Here is a 17,148-nt window from a genome sequence, read left to right on the forward strand (position 1 = left end):
ATAAGGTGGAAAGATGGGCAAAGGATAGATCCTGAGAGGCCTCGGCCGCCAAGCCAGGAGTGTGGACTTGACTCTGCAGCCGACAGGAAGCTTTTAGAGTATCCGGCGGGTGAAGAGCCTGATGTGTGTTTCAGATCTGTCATTCCCTTGGAAGTGAAGGCAGGGAAGCCAGTTAGACCACGGCAAGTCCAGGCAAGACAGGATGAGGCCGGACGGGCACCTCCGCGGTGGGAATGGAGATGGCAGACGCGGACCAGGGCCAACGCCTGGATTTAGGGCTCGGAGGGATGGTGTCAGGTTTTCGCCTTGGAAAACCGTGTGGCTGTTACAGCCAATCGCTGAGACAGGAGAGAGACGGGTGCAGGTCTAGGGAAAAGAAGAACCAGTGACGTTCTGTAAGGGCTGAGACTGAGGTGACCTTGAAATGCAGCGGCAGAAACCTCCCGTGGGCAGCTGGACCTCACGGTGCGGCATTCAGAAAGCTGAGTCAGCCACACGGACGTGAGGATGATACCACGGGGCAGCCAGAAGCAAGGGAAGGTCAAACCCCTGGAGGGGGGCATGCAAACATGACCACAGAGGACGGAGGGTTTCCGGTATGATGAAAGAGATGGGGAACTCAACCACGCTCAGGGCCTGTGGTGTAACACCTAGACACAAAGGAAGAAACAGAAAATGTAGATAAGAAAGGCTCAATCACACAGTTTCTGGCATGGGAGGGAGGGGAAGGAATCAAGAGGAGAGGAGGAGGAACTAGCCCAGCACGGAAAAGACAACCCTCCTCCAAGATGGGGTGGGGGTGGGGAGAAAGATTGGAGCCAATGAAGGTACACGTGTGGGCGAGGTGCTGATGCCTAATAGCAGTAGGTGTTCTAAGAAGCTGGAGGGAGTTATGCGTTGCACTTTTTTCCACCAACAAATTCCTATGTTGAGGTCCTTTAAACCCCAGGGCTTTTGAATGTGATCTTATTTAGAAACGGGGTCCGTGCAGATGTAACTGGTTAAATTAAGATGAGGTCCTACTGGAGCAGAGTGGGCCCCTAATTCAGTTTGATTGATGTCCCTATAAAAAGGGGAAATATCAAATCGAGGGACGACGATGCGAAGAAGCAAAGGGAGAAGGTGGCCATCGACAGGGTACGGAAAGGGGCTTGGCATACATCCTTCCCTCACAGGCCTCAGAAGAAACCAACCCTGCCGACCCTTAGATTTCAGACTTCTGGTCTCCAAAGCGTGAGACACGGCATTTCTGTCGTTTTAAGCCACCCAGTTTGTAGTGAATTTCTATGGCAACTCTAGCAAACTAACAGAGGGAAAGGCACCTACTTAAAGGAAGGAGGGTTGCTAGGAGGTTTGGGGAGAGCGGAAAGGTTGCAGCAGGAACGAGGCCAGCCCCACAGTGTGCACAGCTGCCTCAGGTTCCAGCTGAGGCTGGAGACGATGAATGTACTTACGCTGTGGAGCGATTTCCTCCAGCAGCTCTTGGCAAGAAAGGAAAGGACGCCAGTTCAAAATCAAGGGCTGGCAGAGTCTACTACAAGCAACGTACCAAGGGGCGAGGCCATTGAGGAAACTGGCAAGAGAGTGATGTGCCATAAATGAACAGGGAAGCAGGGGACGGACTGTGGGCTGGAAGAATGGGACAGCGCAAGCAAAGGAGGGGTTATCTGGACACTGGAAGCCAGTGACGAAGAAGAGACAGAGGGAGTGCAGCCGGAGTGAGAGAGCGAGGAAGGGAAGGATATTACTGGGGTTTAATATTTTTTAATATTTTTATTGAATTCCGAGAGGAAGGGAGCGGGAGAGGTAGAAACATGAATGATGAGAGAGAATCACTGATCAGCTGCCTCCATCACACCCCACACTGGGGATCGAACCCACAACCTGGTTAATAGGTCGATGCTCAACCACTGTGCCATGCCGGCCAGGCTGGGATTTATTATTTTAGATGAGAAAGTCAGGGAAGTCTGAAGTGAGACCCTGGTATACAATGCATACATCATTCACACAGACCCTGAGGCCTCCACTGATGATGGTTGGGGTGAGCAAAGACTGCAACAACTTCCACTACCCTCAATGGATGGAAAAGAATGACCAGGAATATCCCCAAATTGTATTTGTACCTAACCCCTGGACTCTAGTACTCATAAAAATCAGCGCCACATTTATCATTGCGGGTAAGTGTCACAGTTACATCTTTATACAAAACTAGAGGCCCAGTGCACGAAATTCATGCACGGGGTGGGGGGGGCGGGTCCCCTCAGCCCAGCCTGCACCCTCTCCAATCTGGGACCCATAGGGGGATGTCCGACTGCCGGTTTAGACCCAATCTCTAATTGATCTCCCAGGATCAGGCTTAAACCAGCAGTCAGACATCCCTCTCATAATCCGGAACCACTGGCTCCTAACTGTTCACCTGTCTGCCTGCCTGATCACTCCTAACTTCCCCCCCTGCTGTCCTGGTCACCCCTAACTGCCCCCCCCCTGCCGGCCTGGTCACCCCCAAATGCCTCCCCCACCAGCCTGATTGCCCCTCACTAACCCCCCTGCCGGCCTGGTCGCCCCACGCAGCCTGCTGCTCAGTCGTTTGGTCGCCCCTCACTAACCCCCCTGCCGGCCTGCGCCCCACACAGCCTGTTCCGTCGTCCGTTTGGTTGCGATGGCCACTTAGGCTTTTATTATTATAGATAGCCAAGAGAGGCATAGACTAGAAGCTGAAATCAATGGATACTGCCCCCATCCATCTCACAGAATGATCACATTCAGCGGACAGGAAGCAAGTTAACCTAGAAGAAGGTACTTGAAGAAGTTACAGTTCAAATGTAAAAATGTGAAGCTATTTGATAGGCTTTGTACACACTTTTCTAGCATATAAAAAATAAAACAGCTAGAAAATGGCAAAATGTGTTGGCAGTCTCTTATACTTCACAAACATGAAATAATTGAGCAGAGTAAAGAACAATTAGAAAAATTCATAAGTGACCACCTTTTATTTCCCCCATACAAATAAGTGCTTAACTATCTAGATCATATACCATAAACAAATAAAACTCTTCACATTTAAAAGGTTTATTTTAGTCACTAAAATTTCTGTATTTCTCCCCAAAGAGCCAAGCATAGTGAACACTTTGTTCTGACAACTTATCTGAGCTAAAGTAACCGAGGCATGAAGCAGAACTAAAACTACACAGTTTAACCTCTTAATTTATGCACAAGAACCATTCATGAATTGCTGTGGCTTTTGACTTTTCCAACTCTTTCTATACACATATATGTATACTTAATTGGAACTTTTTGCTTCCAAAGTTCAAAAGGTTTTATGTGTGGTAATTTTACATTGGTGCAGATTAACTATATTTCTGACCTTTTACATTTTAGGTATTATTATTATTTTAAAACAAATAAGATTTTAATAAATAAGATAAAAAATTTACCAGAAGTCATAGTATAGCTATTGTTCACTGCCTCAGGAAGAATGGATCCACTCAGGGGACATGCCATGCCATTTATTGGGGACCAAAGGTGAGAAAGAAACTTGGAAAGTTCTATAATGGTATCACAGTTATGAAGTTGACACTTACTAGCTCTCATCACAATGTCACCAAAAACACTGTGTCCACTTAAAACTATGACACAAAATAGCAATGTTCTTTCATCCTTCAATAGGGCTTAACCATTTGTTTCTCCAACAATTATTTATTTGGCCCCTTCATTTTGGCCATGTACTGTGTCAAACCCTAAGGATCCAAAAATCAAAAAGTTCGGGGTGGGGAGGGAGGGAGTTTTGTAGGGGGAAAAAAACAACAAAAGAATAAACTAAAACCAATAAAATTTTATTTGGGATATCCTTATAAACTAGAGGCCCGGTGCACGAAATTCGTGCACGGGGGGAAGGGGGTGTCCCTCAGCCCAGCCTGCACTCTCTCCAATCTGGGACCCCTCGAGGGATGTCCGACTGCCCGTTTAGGCCAGATCCATAAACAGGCAGTCGGACATCCCTCTCACAATGCAGGACTGCTGGCTCCCAACTGCTCGCCTGCCTGCCTTCATAATTGCCCCTAACTGCTTCTTCCTGCCAGCCTGATCACCCCCTAACCACTCCCCTGCCAGCCTGATTGATGCCTAACTGCTCCCCTGCCAGCCTGGTCACCCCTAACTGCCCTCCCCTGCAGGCCTGGTCACCCTAACTGCCCTCCCCTGCAGGCCTGGTTCCCCCCAACTGCTCTTCCCTGCAGGCCTGGTCACCCCAACTTCCCTCCTCTGCCGGCCTGGTCACCCCTAACTGCTCTCCCCTGCAGGCTTGATCGTCCCCAATTGCCCTCCCTTGCAGGCCTGGTCCCTCCCAACTGCCCTCTCCTGCTGGCCTGATTGCCCACAACTGCCCTCCCTTGTAGGCCTGGTCCCTCCCAACTGCCCTCCCCTGCTGACCATCTTGTGGCGGCCATCTTGTGTCCACATGGGGGCAGCCATCTTTGACCACATGGGGGCAGCCATCTTGTGTGTTGGAGTGATGGTCAATTTGCATATTACTCTTTTATTAGATAGGAAGGAGGATAGAGGCCTGGTGCACGGGTGGGGGTCAGCTGGTTTGCCCTGAAGGGTGTCCCGAATCAAGATGGGGGTTCCCTTGGGGTGTGGGGCGGCCTGGGTGAGGGGCCTGTGGTGGTTTACAGGCCGGCCATGCCCCCCGGTGACCCAAGAGGAAGCCCTGGTATCTGGGATTTATTTATCTTCTATAATTGAAACTTTGTAGCCTTGAGCGGAGGCCAAAGCAGGCCAGGGTTGCAGAAGCTTGGCTTCCTCCATCGCTGGGGGCAACTCAAGCCTCCTACTCTCTCCAGCTCTGTGGCTGCCGCCATTTTTGTTGGGATTTATTTATCTTCTATAATTGAAACTTTGTAGCCTTGAGTGGAGGCCTGGGCCGGCCAGGGTGTGCGGAAAGCTTGGCTTCCTCCATTGCCGGGAAAACCCAAGCCTCCTGCTCGGTCTGTGGCCGCAGCCATCTTGGTTGGGTTAATTTGCATACTTGCTCCTGATTGGCTGGTGGGCGTGGCTTGTGGGTATAGCGGAGGTAAGGTCAATTTGCATGTTACTTTTATTAGATAGGCTGATTAGTCTGTCCACATCAAATGTGCAGATTAAACCCACAGAACATAAAATGCTTCATAGTTTAATCGGGACCCAAATGCACAATGAATTCAGAGCAAAACGATCATCCTTAGAACATCCTCTCTCCAAATATGATGGCTTCAACAAATCCCCTTTTTCAATAAAACTACCTACCAATGTAACTATCTGAGGCCCTCAATACTTAACTTCCAAAGTGCCTCTCATTTTCTCTCTACAGCAAGCATTAGAGGGCAGTTCCTGAATAAATTCCAGGCTGGTTATGAAAATTAACAAATTCCAGTCAGGCTATTGCAGCCTACTTAAGAACAAGTAAATAAACATATTTTTCAAATAGGTCTATATTTTTTTCTTCTCCATTCAAGGTCAAACATGGACACACACCCTAGAAAAATCCTCTCTGTAAACCAAGGAGTAGCAACTAGACTCCAGCTCCAGGCGTTCTGTAGGAGGCCACAGAGCCACGGAGCTCCAGCTCAGAAATACTGAGAGGGAGAAAAGCTGCCACATCCCGATGCCTATCTAAGATGCGGACCCAGCCCCGAGTTTTGAGATTCAAATGGTAAGATCACAAAACAAGTTCAAGAAAACTTCTATCGCTCTAATCTGAAGAGGACCTTAGAAGTCACTGACTTCCTGTTTACATAATCACAGATCTGGGGCTCTTTTCTGATCTTGGTAAAATTGTAATTTTATGTTGATTGTTACGTAGAATTCTATCATACATTTGAACATAAGAAAGCAACCTGAAGATGGTAGTCTAACTGATTGGCTTTACAAATGAGAAAGTGAGCCCTGGGTAAATTAAATGACTTGCCCACTAGGTAGGAACTGGCAAATGACAACTCACATCGTCTGACATTCAGTTCAACACTTGCTCTCCTTATTGGCAACAGTTATTGACTTTTATTCATTAGGTAGTTATTGGCTGTTAACCATGTGCAAGACACCCGAGGGATCACAAAGCTGAACGCAGTCATCCTCAGAATGACCTGGAATGACCTGCAATGTAGTAGGTTTTAGACAATCGTTTTAGTTTTAATTAATATGCAAATCATCATACAAAAGCTTATATGGAATTCTAGTGGAATATCTGAAATAACTCTCCTCATAACTCTAATTCTTAATTTCGAACTAAATCAACCTTGTAGCCTGCTTCCCAATCCCAACTACAGAAGGTGGATGTCATGGTGAGAGCTTCGGTGAGGAGGAGGAGGAGGAGGAAGACAAGGACAATGATGATACCAATAATGAGACATTTCCTATGTGCCCATCACTGTTCTGGAACTTTGATCCTTAGCTGATTTAATCCTCACAATTTTGTAAAAGGCTTGGAAAAAGTCAATCAATTGCTCTTGAGAGAAATGATAATGTGGGCCAAATACCCTCCAATGTCTCTTCCAAGAGTAGCATTCTGAGGTCTACTGGTCAGAGGTATTTAACCAATCTCTTGTGGCACCGAGGAAGGAAAACACTTTGTAAAAGCTAAGGATAACTTTTCCCAAATTACAAAATCCAGACTTTATGCAGAGATTTTGGGGTAATGGAGGGTGGGTAGTTAATGGGTCTGGTATACACATCCTTAACTTTCATCTAGGATCCAGCCTCAGCTTTTTTTGAAAGCCACATGTCACAGCCACATGGCAGCATAACATACAATCATTAACAATAGCATTCAAACAAGAGGTGTTTTGCATGGCTAAGGATGATTAGTAGTCGTGTAAAAATAAAGGAAAGTAACATGTGTGGTCCAGGTGAGAAGGAAGAGAGCCGACTATGTAATATGCGGGCTGTGGTTTTCCGCTTATTTTTTAACACGAGGAAAGAAGCAAGAACTTGCAACAGTGGTTGTAACTGGCTAATAGGATCTGGGAGACTTTGCTTGCTCCTTTTTTTTTTTTATGAGAGCTCACATTACCTCCATAATTAGCGGGGAGGCTCTTCTTTATAAAGAGAGAAAAGGTGCCCAATATTCTCACATTGATTTCTTCTGAGAAGGAAGAAAATGCTCACCTACAAACATCTCAGTAACCCTGCTGAAATCCCAGAAATACGGGGTTAGAGAACATCGTTATTACTACTGCAGACGGGGAAGAAAAGATTCCTCTATTGCCTCGGGTCTAGAGTAACTAAGTTTTATAGGACGTTTCAGAAAGGCTGGCAGCGGAAGTGGCTTTGGAGTCCAGGGACACAGCTTTGCAGAGCTGGGCCCGGGAAAAGGAGCAGGTGCAGCAGCCGAAGCAGCCGACCGTGAGAGCCAAATGACGCCGGCCCCATCCAGAAATCCTGGTCTGGAGCAGGTTCCCCTGAGCGGTCCTGCCCGGCGCCACAGCCGGCCACGGGGCCAAGAGGACCTGCCAGGCTGACCAACGTCCTTTCCTCTCGGAAGCACTACAGCCGAGGGTGACAGGCAGCATCTTCCACGGAACCTGCCGCGGTGAGCCCCACCAAACGAATCTAGGCTTTCGTGAGCCTTCAGGATAAGCCCATCGTATAGACACATCTGTGTTCATGGATAAACGTGTAGTATGTATATACGTATGCCCATGTGGCCCAGTTTACAACGCAGATCAATTACCGTGGCTTTGGATGGCGACAATGAAACACCACTTGATAGCACTCTTGAGAACGTTTTGAAAACACATTATTTCTCTGGTGATCCCCACTGATACAGGAAAAACTCAGGAAAGAGAACAACTGAAAAATCACACTCAGAATGCTACTAATTACCTCTGCCTTGCTGGACCAGGCTTTTTTTTGCTACTGTGCGGCAGGTAGAGAAAGTCGGATCTGATAGACAAAGCACGGGAAAACTAGAACGGGAAAAGTCAGCTCGTCCTCTGGGAGTCTGACAGACAATGCGTGGCGTCAACAGGGCATCGCACCCTGATCCAGAGGAGGTGCGCAAGGGCGCGGCGGTGCCCAGCCTCCCTGCGGCTCCAAGCTGGCCCCGAGCACGCACCGCACACTGCGCTGGGCCAGCACGGCCACCAGCAAGGCAGCGCCCCCAAGCCCTGCGGGGTCTCCCGTGGGTTTGTTAATTTAAAAAGACATATTGTTGTTCACTCATTCGACTGATTTAAAACTGACAAATAATATAGTGTAACTAAAGAGATCTCACCTCTTGTTGGTTTTCTGAAGGCTTTTTTTCTTCTGTTTCTAAGTGTGAAGTTGGCACCTATTGACTTTAGTTGGCAGTAATTAAATACATCTAACATTAGATAAAGAAATTTAACCTACCTCGTCAAAGGTGGTGTCGTCTTTCTTCAAAGCTATAAAATAAAAAAGGAAAGGAAACAGTTATTGTGAAACATCTCAAAAAAGAGGCCAAGTATCTAAGTTCTAGAAAACAGAAGAAAAAAAAAAAAAAATACCAAAGCAGTATGGTGTTTTCATTTCAGAAAGTAAAACTGTACCCCAACCTGAATAACAATGTTGCTATACAAAGATGAAAACTGCAAATGGGAGAGAGAATTGCACAGCATGCATCTTTGTGAAACACTCTCATACATATGTAAATGAGACTGTCTTCCCAAGTATGGAAAAGAAGCATGCATATCCTTCCCCTACCTCCTCTGTTGTAGGAAAATGTTTAAATGAAAGTATGAAAACAAAAAATCAAAAAGTAAGATTAAAGAAATTTCCCCTTAAACTTCTGGGTTTTGAGCCTACATCATTACGCATGGCTTATGGACCTCCCAGACCAGCTGTTAGGATGACACCCACCCTTACAGGGCCCTGAATGAGATTCTCATACTGAGAAAAATTTAAGTACAGTGATGAAAGACCAGGCACGTACAATACGCACTGCAGCTACATAATTCAAACTTTTCAACATGAGAAACTGTACAGCAAAATATCAACAAAGGAAACAATACGTTCAGAATATGCTATAGGAACTGGTGAATACTTGAAATGTATTTTAAACCTATACGGCTTCAGAACTGAAAAAGAGAAAAAGAAGTATTCCATGCATAGTTGGCAAACACCTCCTTCCTTAAATTGTAATCCTACAATTACTTAGGATGTTTCATATTAAGGTAATGCAGAAAGTAGCTAATTTAAATGAAACCACCCGTTGGAGAAATGTTTCAAATTTATAGAACTGTGCTTAGGCGTTTACTCGCCTACACTGGATAGTTCTACTCCAGATAGAAGTACTTGGGTAGCTCTTACTTGGGAAGCCATGTTCTGTCAAGAGCAATGGAAAGCAAATTATTTTGGCAATTAAGCTTCGAGAGACGTCATGTACCTCAGCTGAAGTTATCATATCAAAGCTTACATGGTATCGGCTAGCAACCCTAAAAAGATTATTTTTCTGTTTCATAGTAAAAAGTTGTCTCTTTAAAACATCAGTAAGTATGTGGTTATGGTGGTGCATTAAGGGGGATGAGGACAGGTTGAGGGAGATAAAATGTTTCTGAAAGTTTAATTCTTAGCCCTCCCCTTTTGCCTAAGAAACTGATCTGGAATAGATTCCTCTACTTCCTTTAATTTAGAACAATTTCTTCTGAATGGAAAAATTAAAAGAAAGTCCTATTGTCCCAGTTTCAAATGGCTTCTCTCACATTCAATTACACATATTTTATTATGTATTTTATTAAATTTACATTAATAATCTATCTCAAATAACCTATTTTGATAGAAATACATATACAAGATCCTAGGTGTTCTTGATAGCTAGGGTTAGTTCTGAATGGTTAAATTTTAACTTAGAATGTAAAACTTCTCATCTAGAAGGTTTTCTTTAAATACTGGTCAACAATGTTACTAGACTATATCCTCAATCCCTCAACCCAAGGCATATCCTTTAATTAACATACGTGACTAGTGATTCTGTTATAAAATACTAGTGACCTACATAAATTAAGTATAGACAAATGGTTCCATCTAAAAAAAACCACAATATTTGAAATAGAAATGATTAGCTCATTGATTTCAAATACGAAGTCAACTATTGTCCAGCCTCAGACCTAGCACATTTAACAAAGATTAATGGAAATCATTTTGAGGCTGCCATACAAGATACAAACAGCAGCAAGCTTATAATTCACAGTACAAACTTCTAAAGGTATTTATTTTGGACATGATAAAAGTTCTGGAAATTTAGCCATGGTTTTTCTTAAGCAAAGCATCCAGGAAGAACTAGAGTTGAGCCCAGCTGGTGTGGCTCAGTGGTTGAGCGTTGACCCATGAATCAAGAGGTCACGAGTTCAATTCCTGGTCAGGGCACATGCCAGCATTGCAGGCTTCATCCTCAGTAGAAGGTGTGCAGGAGGCAGCTAATGAATGATATTTCTCTCTCATCGATGTTTCTCTCTTCCTTCCTCTCTCTCTAAAAATCAATAAAAATATATATTTTTAAAAATAATTAGAATTGATACTATCCCTTAGAGAACTGCAAATATGGAATGAAGACCCTCAAGTTGAGAGATGAAGAAAGCAGAAAACCAGAATTCTTCAATACCCAGAGTGGACTATTTCCTTCTTGCGCCCCCCCCCCCCCCCCAAATCCTGCCAATTCCTCCAACATTCTGGATAAAGATGTGGGGTCTGTAGATAAAAAGAGGAAATAGAAGAGGAAACTGCAGGTGCATTTTCTAAGATATAAGAGCAGGGAGCCAGATTCTCTCCCCTACACACTATTCTCGAGACCTGGATACTACAGGGGAGAACCAAGACGTCTATGGCTTCATTGAAACCCTCTATCGCTAGGCTGACACCTTACACGGAAACCTTGCCCTGAAGAACAGTTGTAACAAAAAAGGCCAATTAAAGGTGTCATTTCTAAATATTTATCAGTCACTGGTGACCTAAACAAGCACACAACATCTCATTATTGATTACATTCCCTGATTGTCATTAATCATTCACATAAATGTAAGCCCACAATTGTCTTCATAGATATCGTGGAGTAATAAGCATATTACATGTTTCTGGGTTAACAGCGGAGCATGTATTAAGCCATTTAAGATAATCAGATTTCTATTCATTCTTCTGCTCAGACATTGCTTCCTCTAGAAAGCATTCCATGATCTCACTAAGACTAAAGAGATACCCATCCTATGTTCTCCAACAGCAAATTATGCCAATCTTCAAGGTAGAATTTTTCACTGTACACATAGTCTATCCCCATTCATTGGCCTATCTTCTCTTAAAGTCGTGAGGACAAGGACCAGTATTGATGCCAGCACAATATCTAGAACACAGCATGTACTCAATAATTAACTAGTTGTTGAATTAATGAGTTATGTATCTCAATGGCAAAAAGACAACACCTTACATTTGAGACACTCTAAAGTTTTGGCATATGAAAACCATACAGTATGCTCTCTTATGAAAGGATCCTTGATATGAATTCATTTCATATTTTTCAAATTAAAATCTTTTGAAACTACATTGAGAGAGGGACAACAGCTAAATTTTGTCTCACCCTTTCTTACATTTCTCTTTGACAAAATGGACTTATCAAATGACAACTGGATTCTAGAGTTACACACTTATAGCACAAGGTAACGAACCCAAAAATTCAGTGTAACCACAGACTCTTCCTTTTACTCAGTTCTCCCAAAAAACTCTTCTAAAGAAATGGAATACATGGGTTTCATCTCAAATATCAAAGAGTATTAACTTCCTTTCTCTAGGAGAAAATCCAAATAAGGGTGAAGAAATGCATTCAAATGAATATGATGAAATGTCACTTTGACCTTACTCTTATACCAGATATTACAGGAAGGTTTTTTCCTCCTAGGCTAACATTCAAAAATAAACAAGTAAACCAAAGCACTTTTATACATGCATATTGGCATGACCAATGGACACAGACAGACACTGGGGCGGTGGGGGATAGTCCTAGGGGGTGGGATTGGTGGGGGGGGGGGGTCAATCGGGGTAAAAGGAGACATATGTAATACTTGAAAGAATTAAAAAAAACACACACAATAACCACTAGCAAAAAAAATAAATAAATAAACAAAATAAATAAATACATTTTCATATAAACTTTCTAAAAATTTAACAAATTCCCATTTGTCTTTGTTTATGCTAGCCTAAATTAAAAAAAAAAACACATGAGACAACTACTAGTATAGTAATTCTTAAATAAATCAATACACAGACACTATTTAGCAGTAAACCATAAATACTAATGAAATCAATGGATGACTTTGAAATTCAATTACACCCATATTATGAAAGAACCATAGCTGTATAACAGTCACTCCCTGGCAGATGTCGTAAATTAGAGTGCCATGGCTTGAAAGCCAATGTGTTTTATTAGACCTTCTACAATGCAGTAATCTCAGATCAGCTGTATTCGAGATGGGCAATGACAAAGTTGGCATGATCTTTCACGTAGGAATAAATTACACATTAGCACTGCCACTTTCAGGTAGTCAGAATTATTATTAATAAACATTGATTAGATATCACCAACTTTCAAAAATCACCCTTATTTTCTGTAGCTGAATGATTACTACTTTCTATGGCTAAACAATAATACTGTATATTTTATCACACAACAAGCTACACTTTTGAATCATACTAAAAAGGCAAAATAAAGTCAGTATGTTCATTTCAAAAGCCATCACAGATTGGTTAAAGTGAATGACTATGTTGTGATATTGGATTTTTTAACAGGAATAAACACATATTCTTTGATCTCCTCATGAAGTACCAATGAAGAAAGGAGAAAGATAGAAGATAAACAAAATAATTGAGGAATAATAGCCTCCAGGAATGATCTCCATCATGTGACACATATTGCACTAGGTATTTTATGTATTTTATTTAATTTATCTTCACAACAACCTTAAGAAAATTGACAAATGAGTACTATGGGGTTTGGGGAAATTCTGCTAGTTGCCCAAGGTACACAACAAGCAGAAACCCCCTTTAACTAATTAATTAAACCCCTAAACAATTAATTAACAAATTCCCATTTGTCTTTGTTTATACTAACCTAAATTTAAAAGAAAAAACCATGAGACAACTATTGTACTTCCTAGATAAACCAATACACTGACACTATTTAGCAGAAAACCATAAATACTATTGAAATCACCTACTTTCAAAGAAATGACATTTCTTCATATTCATTTGAATGCATTTCTTCACCCTTATTTGGATTTTCTCCTAGAGCCGTGGTCGGCAAACTGCGGCTCGCGAGCCACATGCAGCTCTTTGGCCCCTTGAGTGTGGCTCTTCCACAAAATACCACGGCCTGGGCGAGTCTATTTCGAAGAAGTGGCGTTAGAAGAAGTTTAAGTTTAAAATTTTGGCTCTCAAAAGAAATTTCAATGGTTATACTGCTGATATTTGGCTCTGTTGACTAACGAGTTTGCCGACCACTGCCCTAGAAGAAAGGAAGTGTATACTCTGATATTTGGGTCCAACTCCAAAACCTACCTTGTTTCCAGGCTAGCTCTACGGTAAAGTCAGGGGCCACTTCTTCCCTTACTTCTCGTGCTTTCCACCGGAAGATCAATTATGTCAGTACGATGCCATCACAAATAATGATAATCACCTATGGTGAGCACCTATTGAGTATTACATAGCACACAGGACCTCATGTGTATTATTCCACTAATGCCCATGACAAAATTGATTTGTACACACACAAAAAAGTTGAGGGACCTGTCCAAGGTCATTCAGCGACAAGTGGCAACACCAGAAATCCCCAGTCTGTGTGACACACAGCCCACAACACCCTTTACCTGTGTACCATACAATTCCATCGTAAAACCTCAATTCAACAGCCTCCAATACCTTAAAAACCCTTAACGAATCAGATTGATTTCACTGATTTTTGATGTTGCAAACACAACCTCAAGAAAACATATGGATAACAAAGGTTCATTTTTCTGTAATGCTACTTTGAAGAAATGTCTTGGGCTTAAATCATAACCACTTTAAATCTCTTTATCTCCTTTTTACAGTATTCCAGAATGAGATAGGCTATTCAGAATCAAGACTTTCCATCAATACAACAATCAGTTATGTTTACTGCACTGTGCCGTTTCCGAAAGGAAGTAAAATCTACTAGATCTTAGAAGACATTTGAACAAGAGCCAGAATCAAAACGGGTTTCACATCACTAAATCTCAGGAAGCTAGAAAATCCAATTAACTATACTGCCCCATTTGACAGCACTGTAGTTAATCTAAGTGATACTGATTGTCGATCAAAACCTTGAAATTATTTAAACATAAGGAATTTTTATATTAATGTCCTTGGTTTCTTACTGAGATTCAATTGCAATGAATTATTTAACAAAAAAACTGGAAGGGCTCCAACAGAGTCATTAGCATTAGTAAATATACAGTTAATGTGTTTTAGAACCGGGCTTAATGGACTGCAGACCGCCTCTGTGATGGTGGGGGTGGGGAGCTGACACATCCTCCTTCATAAGGAGCACCGACTCAACACCTAGTCCCCTTCGCTCTTCTTGCTTCCAAACTTCATTTGAATGTACAGACCATAGGCATCCCTAACTGTAAAAGTGAAACTGCAAATAGCCCATGCATGTAATAAATAAAACCGGGACTAAATATTGGGTTCACACCGTAACTTTACAGGCATCTTGGGAAAGATTTGGTATCCCAATGTGAAATTTTAAGTTAAAAGAAAACTAAATGTTGACCCCATGCTTTGTTTTACTGGGAGAAAGTTTACATATTTTCCAACGCACTTACATCATAATTTTTTAAATGAATGGATAGAAGGATGACTACAATACTCATGTGCACGCCAGGGTTTTATTTTGAAGAACCTCTGGCTCAATGCCCATTCACACCTTCATTAACGTGGATGACACGTTAAAAAAAAAAAAAGTGAAACAAAGGCTCGAAGGCTTCTGAGGATTTTTAGTGCTAGCACGATTTTCTTGCTGAAAGCAGTTAGCTGTGTAAATGAAAGTTATGTGCGGTGCCGGCCACTGTATTAAGGTTTAAAGGGGTTTTCTATGGCCAACCCCAGAAATCTAGCAAACCCATTCCACGTGATACTGTTGTCACCCAGGTACAGTCTGTCACATGAACTTGTTCTTAAATGTTCTAAACATTTCTCGGTCGGTTTTTATTTGTCGGTCGGTCGGTCGGACGGTCGGTCGGTTGGTTGGCTGGTTGGTTGGTTTAAAAGACAATAATAGCCCTGGAGCTCTAATACAGGGAAGAAGAAGTTCGGGAGATATTCCTAAATGTCCTGACAAGTTCACAGCGCGCATTCTCCCCTGCAGCGATGGAAAAATTCCGAGACCTCGGGACGGAACACCCCAAATTTCGCTTTCGAGGACCTGAGTACCGAACAAAAGGTCCCAAGGTACCTGTCCCACTTCTCTTTGGGTTCGCTGTGTTCAACAATGCCAGGGCACAACGCAACGTTCCCCCCATTTCCAAAGCTCAGTTATTGACTAAACACCCAATACCAACGCCTGCGCCCAGAAATAACAACTGGCCCACGCAGCCGCCCAGTCCCCCGTGCGGCGGGGGCAGGGGCGTCCCCTCGCCGGTCCCCCCCCCCCCCCCCCCCCATCAGCGGGCGCGAAAGCCCGAGCGGTAGCAGCGAGGACGGGAAACCCAAATTGTAGGCTTAAAATAATCCACAAATGAAACCCCAGATCCTGGAGGAAAGGGGTGTCGCCAGCCTCCCCCGGGTCCCGGACGGTGTTCCCCGCATCGCCCGCGCACAGCTCAGCACCCCCCACGCGAGCCAGGTTGCCGCGGCAGCGCCGGTGCCAGAAGCGCGGGGCAGCAGGAGCGGACGCCGGGGGCGCCGGGCCGCGCGCCCGGGCAGCGCGCCACTCACCGATGCGACTGAAACTCTCCGACAAAGTTCTCCGCAACTTCTTCATCTTGCCGATCTTCTCGGCCGCCTGCGGTTCAATGAGGTCGCACATCTGGGCGACGCCGGGCCCCGGCAACTTCCCCAAACTGGTCCAGAGCGGAGCGCAGACAACGGCGAGCGCGCGGCGCGGCGCGGGGAAGGCGGCGCCTCCGCCTCCGCCTCCGCCTCCTCCTCCGCCCGGGAGGCGACGCGCAGGGCTCGGGCAGCGAGCCGCGGGCTGCGCTCGGGCCTGGCCACCGCTGGGCGGGCGGGCGGACGGGCGGGCGGGGGCCTCCTACGTGGTGCCGGGGGCGGCCACGATCGCCGCGGCCGTAGTGGCTCCGCGCCGCGCCGCCGCCGCCCGGCCCATTTTCCCTCCTTTGTAACCCAGAGCGGCGCGGCGGGCCGTGGGGGCGGCGCAGCCGGAGCGGGGGCGGGGGCGGGCCGGGGACCAGGTGCGGGAGCCGGGGTCGCCCGGGGCGCGGGGCGAGGGCGGAGGGAAGTTCTCAGCCCCGAGTTTCGGGCGCTCGAGGGGGAAAAAGAACCGCGGCGCAGCACCGCTGCCCGCCCCGCCCTCACCGCCCCTCCCGCCGCCGCTGCCCCGCCTTCCCCTCGGCGAGGGCCCCCGGGCGCGGGACCCCGGCGCGACCTCGGCTCCCCGCTCTCGCAGCCCGCGTCCACCGCGGCCCTCCCCACCCGCCGGCGCCCCCGCGGCGCCCCCTCCTGGCCGCCCCGCGCTCCTCCCCCGGCCCTGCCGCCCCGCCCGCGCGCGGGGGACCCGGGCCCGGGGAGGAGGGCCGAGAACCCGCAGGGCTGGGAGCGGACTACGCCGGGGGACCCCCGGTCTCGGGCCGTGGAGAGGCCCCTGAAAGGAAAGGGATTGAGCCTAGATCTTCCATCTGCGTGGTTTTCTCCCTGCCGCGAACCCGGGTGAAAGGAGCGCGGAGTGGGGGGCTTAGGGGGAGGGCCGCCACCGCTGTCTCCAGGTCGGGGTAGCGGAAGGGCCTGGAGGACGCACTCGGGCTTCACGGTGACTTTTACTGTTATTGTTTTGCCGAGGAAGCGGTGACGTGCAAGATGCAAAGGGAAAGGTGTGCCGGTTTCGAGTCCAGAGCCAAAGCTGGAGCTTCAGCTCGAAGCCCGCAGAGCAGGGCTAGGGCTCAGTTTCCTTCATCCCCGTGACACACTGAGCCACAGAAG

At 45.6% G+C, this 17,148-nt stretch overlaps 1 protein-coding gene across 1 annotated transcript in view; it reads right to left on the minus strand.

Moving 5' to 3' along the window:
- Window positions 1-16,636, minus strand: part of CDK14 (cyclin dependent kinase 14) — a 516,006-nt gene extending 499,370 nt beyond the window's left edge. Inside the window, exons 1-2 of the mRNA XM_079785896.1 lie at window positions 15,931-16,636; window positions 8,368-8,399 (exon numbers count right to left, since the gene is read on the minus strand). Coding sequence (XP_079642022.1) covers window positions 8,368-8,399; window positions 15,931-16,021 — 123 coding nt within the window. The 5' untranslated portion in view covers window positions 16,022-16,636. The remainder of the gene's footprint in view (window positions 1-8,367; window positions 8,400-15,930) is intronic.
- Between the last annotated feature and the right edge of the window lie 512 nt (window positions 16,637-17,148).

Source organism: Cnephaeus nilssonii (genome assembly GCF_951640355.1).
Source record: "Cnephaeus nilssonii genome assembly, chromosome: 12".
Classification (NCBI taxonomy): Eukaryota; Metazoa; Chordata; class Mammalia; order Chiroptera; family Vespertilionidae; genus Cnephaeus; species Cnephaeus nilssonii.